Raw genomic sequence first — 8,160 nt, 5'->3', positions numbered from 1 at the left:
TTGCCTTCTTTTTGGCACCGTTTCTTGTTTCGTCGTGTCTGAGTGGGTTTTGAATAGATGTTCCCCAATAGTAGCGTATCTAGACAATGTCTTATTCCTTTGGTTGTACATTGCCCGATGGAGCTTGAAAATTGCACTGAATCGGCATTAAGGGAAAGAGACAACCGAAAGGTCCCTCACTATACTAGGTTTTAACACCGATATAGTCACACATCGCTAAAAAGAAATCTAATGATCATTAGGCATCACCCCCACGCCTCGCAAGTGTGTAATCCTCACCACCAATTCACGGGGTTTGGGATGGAGAAACCAACCCATGTTGAGGAACAAAATAAAACAGGTGGTCAAAGTCGGCACACCAAGAGGTAGCCAGCTGCATCCCTTGATTCATAGCAGAGCGCCAAGGTCTGAAGAAAGCCAATAGTTTGACAACACCTACCCTCACATGCCCTTGTCGGCGCCGGATTGATGTTGTCGAGATAGGGGGATTCCAAAAAGACTTTATTCCAACGTTACTGCCTTGAGATTGTCTCCGGAAACAAAACATAGTACACCGATACCTGTTAGACCTATCAGAAAAGTGTTAGCACCGAAGAGTTATTCGGATGCTCGAACAAAGCCAGAAAAGGGTCCTTCCGTTTCAAAAAATACAAGGTGCATTAGTTTGTTGATGAAAAGTCAAACATCTTTTTGACTGGCCTGGTTTTTTTTAGAGAGCCGTCACTGGGCTAGTTTGTTGTTGAAAACATCAATGTCTGCAAAACCAAATTAGTATCATTAGAGTTTGCATCAAATGCACAGTAGTATACGCTTGTCAAAGATTTTTCATATATGGTCCAGTAATGGATGGCGGCCGTAAAACAAGATTTGATGCCGCTCATCCCCTGTCCGGATCCGATCTGCCGTGTTGCGCTCGTGGACACGGGAAACTCCACGAGGACCGGACGAGGACGAGGACTGAGCGCAGTGGCGCCCGCGGGCAGGCAGCGCCAAAGCCGCCAGCGAGACGAGCCCACGACCGCCGCCTCCTTGTGGGCGAGAGGCGCACGATGAGATGAGAACGTGCCCGGATGCCCGAGGCGACAGCCGGTCGATACTACCGAGGTCACCCCGCCCGCAATTACCACCACCACCTACCGCTCCCCACCCTCCCTTTTCCTCCAGGATACGGCCAGGTTCCGAGCCGAGCCGCAGCCAAGGCAAGAAAAGGGGTAAAGGAAAAAGGCCAGCGGCGAGCAGCGTATATATACGGCGCGGGGCAGAGCTGGGTGGGAGTGTCGAGCCCCGCATCCATCCCTCCCTCCCTCCCCGCGATCCGCTCCTCCTCCTCCCCCGTCCCGGCCGTCTCCGACCCGACCTCTCGCTTCTTCTTCTTCTTCTTCTTCTTCTTCTTCTTCCTCCCTCACTGGTACGTACAGTGCGCCCCCGTCTCCCCAGTCCGCGGTTCGATTCTCCTGCCGCCATGGCTGTTCATTCGGTTGGGTTTCAGGTGAAGCCAGATGGCGGCGGAGAGGGTCAAGGACGTCGGCATCCTCGCCATGGACATCTACTTCCCGCCCAACTGCGTCCTCCAGGTTACATCATACATCCACCCACGCCATCCTCTCCCTCTCTGAATCTCATCACAGCGCCGCCCGTGCTCTCCTGCTGCTGTAATCCTTTTTAGGTTCCTGTTGCTGTAAAAGAAAAAAAAAGAAAAAGAGCCTTGCGTTTCACTAGCCGTTTCCCTGAAACGCCATGATAAAAAAAAACATACCACTACCAGTACCAGTCAAGGGGCACGCACGCACGCACGCTCTTTGTGTGTGGTTGGTGGTTTTTATCCTCTGTTTTTCCCGGGATCAGTTGTTCACCGCGACTACGAGTTTATGTTTCTCGGGCCTGCGTTGTGCAGAGCAGAGCAGAGTTGCCTGTTCACAGCTGCGATGCAGACCGAGCGAGCCCTTTGAGATTGAGACAAGAGGCCGATGTTATCTGAACATTATCTGTTGATAGCTTCTGTGTCCTCTGGAGTGGAGACAGGTCACCATTCAGCCTATTCTACGGCTGCCCAGATTCAGGGAATACCACTGTCACCTCTGTTCCCAATTAGTATAAGACGTTTGTGATATTTCAGTATGGACACTAGATACAGACTGATATAAGTGAACAGACACACTAAAACACGTCTATATACATTTGATTCAGAAAAAAGGCTAGTAGAACATGTTATGTTAAGGAACAGAGTTAGTATTAGCTAATTAATAACGATAGGCGATTATTAGTCCTACTAATTACTCTCCTGCTAAAACTACAAAAGAATTCTAGCTGTGTATGGGTGGCAAGGGTAAAGGCCATGTGTGATTATCAGGTACTACCTCCGTCCGAAAATACTTGTCATTAAAATGGACAAAAAGCGATGTATCTAGAACTAAAATACATCTAAATACATCCCCTTTTATTTATTTTGATGACAAGTATTTCCGGACGGAGGGAGTACTATGCAAGCAGTTACTACTTAATCTGTTACCCTCTGTAATTAATACTAGTACAATTCCAGCTGGGCTGATTAATACTAGCGGAAGGAACCATGTAGGGTGCTTTCAGAGTGTGATGAAAGATTCCAAAGAGACGTATTTGCTTACACGAGGAATGTTGGCACACTTTGTGGAAAGGAAAATTAATATGCCAAGACCTAGAACATGCCAGCTGAAAGAGCTTGCTGGGAGTAGTAGGACCCAACTCTTCTGTTTGATACTTTGATTAAGTCTGTGTGGACGATTAATCAGCTGAGGCTGATGTTGATGGCTGTCAAACTGTCTCTTTCCTTTCCTGGGCTTGTAAACCAAGTAGGTCTCTCGTGCGAGTGCAGTCATCGAATTCGGAAGCGTTGCTGTCCACGTGGATCTGCCGATCTTTTTGGCCGTACAAAATGCGTTCTGAAAAGGGAGGCTTGATATATATTATTAGTATAATCATATATATTAGGTGGAGGTTGGACAAGGTTGACCCTAACAAGTTAGTAAGAATGATGATCTGTTGATGTCAGCGATATGTCTGAACTTCTTTTGTCCACATAAGGCAAGGTGTTCTGAAATATGCAGTGCTGTCTTGGAAATAAGAGATAGGTATCTTCAGGCTTTAACTGTTGTCGTCCTCTTTGAAAATTGTTCTGTTAAAGTACTGATATGTCTTATTTTATAAGATTCTGTTCACCATAAATGAATCCATGAATTTTAAATAAAATAAGGAATTTACAGGCCACTGTACAACAGCCCATCACTACCCAATGTCGTCTTCAGACTTGTACGGTTTTCATTTGGGAAACTTACGAGATCTCTTGCAGTATCTCTTTCATTTTTGTTTTTGCTGATCTCACTTGCAGATCAATGTTTTATTTCATATCCTCTTTACCATTTTCCAAGAAGTAGTTTCTTTACTAGCTGGAAAATTTACATGATGCTGGTTGCAGGAAGAACTGGAAACTCATGATGGCGTGAGCAAAGGGAAGTACACCATTGGGCTTGGGCAGGATAGCATGGCCTTTTGCACTGAAGTGGAGGATGTCATTTCAATGAGGTGCGATTATTTCCTCAAGTACAAAGTACTCTCATTCTCCTATCGTTTTTCTTTCTTTTCCTTGAAAGCATTTATTCTCCTCCGTATTCGTTTGAAATGTGAGGATAGTACAAAGTATCCAGATAGTTAACACCAACAGATTTGTGCAACCTATGATGATGAGGGCCAATTTTACAATCTAAATAGAACATTATGCCATGCTTGTTTTAAGTTATACTCCCTCTGTTCCTAAATATGAATCTTTTAGAGATTCCAATATGGACTACATACGGAGCAAAGTGAGTGAATCTACACTCTAAAATACGTCTATATACATCCGTATGTAGTCTATATTGAAATCTCTAAAAAGACATATATTTAGGAACGGATGGAGTACTATTTGACACCAGTGCTCTATTGACTACCTATGATGTTAGAGAAACAGTACAATGTAGATGGCTGTGAATATAACAGCACAGTGTTGTGCCATTCGAGATGCCTTATATTTGTCTCTGAAGTCCAAATATATAACGTTTCAAATGTCCAGACATGAACCATTTTATGTTTTAAACATATGAACAGTGTCTTATTTACCATTTTAGTTCAGTTTATCTCATTTGATTAAGATTTTGTCTCAGCTTGACAGTGGTGAAGACTCTCCTGAAAAATTATAACATCGATCCAAAGTGTATTGGACGTTTGGAAGTTGGCAGTGAAACTGTAATAGACAAGAGCAAGTCTATAAAGACATGGTTGATGCAAATATTTGAGGTTTGTTCCTTTCAGCAAGAACATGCTAATAAGTTCGTTCACCTTTAGTTTCTTGGTGTAATTTTGTCTAGCGTACCTTACATATGTAAAAATTAAAAGAATTGTATTTGAATTCTCATCATCACTCTTGAGCATTTTTGAGATTTTTGTAGTACCAGTAATTCAATTCACTGCCAGACAATTCCTTTTGGTGATGCTCTTTTTGTAACAATGTTCCTTAATTGCAGGAGTGTGGCAATACTGATATTGAAGGAGTTGATTCCTCAAACGCATGTTATGGTGGAACAGCTGCTTTGTTTAATTGTGTTAATTGGGCTGAGAGCAACTCATGGGATGGACGTTATGGGCTCGTTGTTTGCACAGACAGTGCGGTATGTAATATATTGTTTCATTTTTCAGTATCCAATTTCATACTGCACGGCTTCTCAGACTATTTTACAACCTTGAGCATTTTATATAACTCAGACCCTAGGTATATACATTCATGTCGATGTCGCCATGTTTTGGTATCCGTTTCTCGAAAAAAAAGTTCTGGTATTAATTTTTTTTATTTCTCTCATTAGCTTCAGGTTCCCTCATGTTCAGGCAAGCATATTTGCCTGCTCTATAATCTGTTTTCTTATATTTGATGTTTGACACCCATACTGATCCGAACATGAAATACGAATTTCGTGAATGGGACACAGGATTGTATTACTGACCATGGTAAAGAGTATAACTCAAGCTGACATCTTAGATCCATGTTGACACCTTATCAGGTTTATGCTGAAGGGCCGGCTCGTCCTACTGGCGGTGCAGCTGCTATTGCAATGCTGATTGGACCAAATGCTCCTATTTCATTGGAAAGCAAATTTAGAGGGTCTCATATGGCACATGTTTATGACTTTTACAAGCCTGATCTTGCGAGCGAATATCCGGTACATCACCATTCCATACAATTTATGCACCCAAATTCTGTTTAGGCAGAGCAAGCTTGAGATACACTGGAAATGAATTTACTAGATCTGCCAATGTGAACATCCCTTTTGACAAGATAGCAAAATTGCATGCAGGTGGTCGATGGGAAGCTATCGCAGACTTGCTATCTCATGGCACTGGATTCCTGCTACAAGACCTTTTGCAAAAGGTAAGTTGTCATCGTTTTACTTGAACAGGTCAATCAAGTTGACCAGTTGATTTAACCAGATCCCATTGCTTTGATCTTTCAGGTACGAAAAGATTGAAGGGAAGCCATTTTCAATCGTCGACGCAGATTCTTTTGTATTTCATTCTCCATACAACAAGGTATCATATAACCCCATATTATTTTCTCACTGCAATCTTGGTTGGACATCACATGCCTTGCTCTCCAGATACACTTTGTGTATAATCATCTGTTTGTTTTTATATATTTACAAGTTCTCCATGATTTGTTCCATGTGCAGCTTGTACAGAAAAGTTTTGCTCGTTTATACTACAATGACTTCTTGAGAAACTGCAGGTTGGTCAGCTAGACAGCTAGTGTATTAGGAACTCTGTGCCTGTATGTTATTTAGTACTCCCTCGGTCCCGAATTGTTTACTAACTGAAATTACTGTTGTGTCAAATAGCATTGTTGACAAAGACTCAAGAGAAAAATTGGAGCCCTACTTGGGCCTGTCATCCGAGGAAAGCTATCAGAGTCGAGACCTTGAGAAGGTATCAATAACAGTTAAATTATACAAAATTACTTCTCTGTGTAATAACTCATGATTGTAAGTTGATCCGTGCTCCCTTAAATATGCAGGTTTGTCAGCAAGTTGCGAAGCCCCTGTATGACACCAAGGTTCAACCAACAACATTGATCCCGAAACAACTCGGGAATATGTATACGGCGTCACTCTATGCTGCTTTTGCATCAGTTGTCCACAACAAACACGATGCTCTGGTATAAATCACACTATACTGTGTTTTCTTCGGTCATTATCACCGTTGAACTAAATTTTCTCTTTTTTGATCTTCCAAAATGTTCCAGGTGGGCCAGAGGATTGTGATGTTCTCTTACGGCAGTGGCATGACATCGACAATGTTCTCCTTCAAAATCAATGAAGGCCAGCATCCGTTCAGCCTAACGAACATTGCAAGCATACTGGATATCTCCAACAAATTGGAGTCTAGGCATGTGGTAAGTCGTCCTTTCATGAACTTCCCCATCTAGCACCAGAGTATCTTACTCATTGCAAACCTTAAACTTGGCTCTGTCTCACTGTGCATCTTCCACGCAGGTTCCACCGAAGAAATTTGTCGAGGCGCTGAAGCTGATGGAGCACCGCTACGGCGCCAAGGACTTCGTCACCAGCCAGGACACGCGCTTGCTCGTTCCAGGCACCTACTACCTCACCCATGTTGACTCCATGTACCGCCGGTTCTATGCCGTGAAAGGCGACACCGCGGCCACTCCGGTAACCAATGGCCATTGATTGATTGACTCCACCCAGCCTGAAGCTGCAATAAGCGCCGCAAGCGCTCTTAGATTATTTATCTGGTAGGGAAGGGAAAGGGAAGGGTGGAGCTTGCCCAGATTAATCTATCTGTAAACTTGTTCTAAGTTTGTAAAGTTAGATAGAGCTGTCATTGTCCGTATTGCCTTGTCAGTGAGAATTCTTGGCTCTGTAGTGGAACGTTCGTGCTCTGCTTGGTTGTAAAGTTGTAAGTTCTGAATAACAGAATAATCCACCGAATTACCGGCAGGTTTAAGCTACGTGAGTTGTGACAAGAGGCATGATTGATGGCTTCTGTGTGCCAGGTTGAGATGAAAATGAATGTGTTAAAACAAAAAGAGATCAAAATGAAGGCATAAATTTTCGGAACGTTTTTAGCTGAAAGATCATGCGAATTTGAACTTTGCAGGCGACATGTTTGTTGGTGGTCACTATTTAGTTTTTGTCAGCTGAACTTGGACAGGTCATATGCAGATTCTATAACACCTCTATTTATTTGCAGTTGGTACATAAATAGCAGAGCTAAAACCATGACACTTATTTTAAAACGGAGGAAGTATCATGCGCAACGAAATGTGCTATAATGTGATCCTAAATAAAGATTTAGCATATGGAGGCTGACATTTTTAACTCTCAATACTTTCTTTTGTCCCAATCGGACTCGTTGGAGATTGTCTAATCCATTTTTAGTTCATCTGATTAATGGGCGTAGGGGACGGTTGTCGGAGCTGTTGAAGTCTTTGGGCAGAGCGACTATCGGGTAGTGGCGGAGACGGGCGTAGGGGACGGTTGTAAAGTTGTAAGTTCTGAATAACAGAATAATCCACCGAATTACCGGCAGGTTTAAGCTACGTGAGTTGTGACAAGAGGCATGATTGATGGCTTCTGTGTGCCAGGTTGAGATGAAAATGAATGTGTTAAAACAAAAAGAGATCAAAATGAAGGCATAAATTTTCGGAACGTTTTTAGCTGAAAGATCATGCGAATTTGAACTTTGCAGGCGACATGTTTGTTGGTGGTCACTATTTAGTTTTTGTCAGCTGAACTTGGACAGGTCATATGCAGATTCTATAACACCTCTATTTATTTACAGTTGGTACATAAATAGCAGAGCTGAAACCATGACATTTATTTTGGAACGGAGGAAGTATCATGCACAACGGAATGTGCTATAATGTGATCCTAAATAAAGATTTAGCATATGGAGGCTGACATTTTTAACTCTCAATACTTTCTTTTGTCCCAATCGGACTCGTTGGAGATTGTCTAATCCATTTTTAGTTCGTCTGATTAACGGGCGTAGGGGACGGTTGTCGGAGCTGTTGAAGTCTTTGGGCAGAGCGACTATCGAGTAGTGGCGGAGACGACCCCCCCCCCCCCCCCCCCCCCCCCC

At 43.0% G+C, this 8,160-nt stretch overlaps 1 protein-coding gene across 1 annotated transcript; it reads left to right on the top strand.

The window, feature by feature from the left end:
* Positions 1–1,162: 1,162 nt before the first annotated feature.
* Positions 1,163–7,027, top strand: LOC125508364 (hydroxymethylglutaryl-CoA synthase-like). The gene is made up of 13 exons (XM_048673060.1): positions 1,163–1,408; positions 1,490–1,574; positions 3,452–3,558; positions 4,176–4,308; positions 4,536–4,679; positions 5,067–5,225; positions 5,361–5,434; positions 5,517–5,592; positions 5,733–5,788; positions 5,898–5,985; positions 6,074–6,214; positions 6,302–6,451; positions 6,552–7,027. The coding sequence occupies exons 2-13, from the start codon at positions 1,500–1,502 to the stop codon at positions 6,744–6,746; spliced, it is 1,398 nt and encodes a 465-aa protein (XP_048529017.1). The 5' UTR covers positions 1,163–1,408; positions 1,490–1,499; the 3' UTR covers positions 6,747–7,027.
* Positions 7,028–8,160: the final 1,133 nt, after the last annotated feature.

This window comes from Triticum urartu, chromosome 5 (genome assembly GCF_003073215.2).
Source record: "Triticum urartu cultivar G1812 chromosome 5, Tu2.1, whole genome shotgun sequence".
Classification (NCBI taxonomy): Eukaryota; Viridiplantae; Streptophyta; class Magnoliopsida; order Poales; family Poaceae; genus Triticum; species Triticum urartu.
The sequence above is the reverse complement of the archived record's forward strand: the minus strand, read 5'-3'. Positions and strand labels throughout refer to the sequence as shown.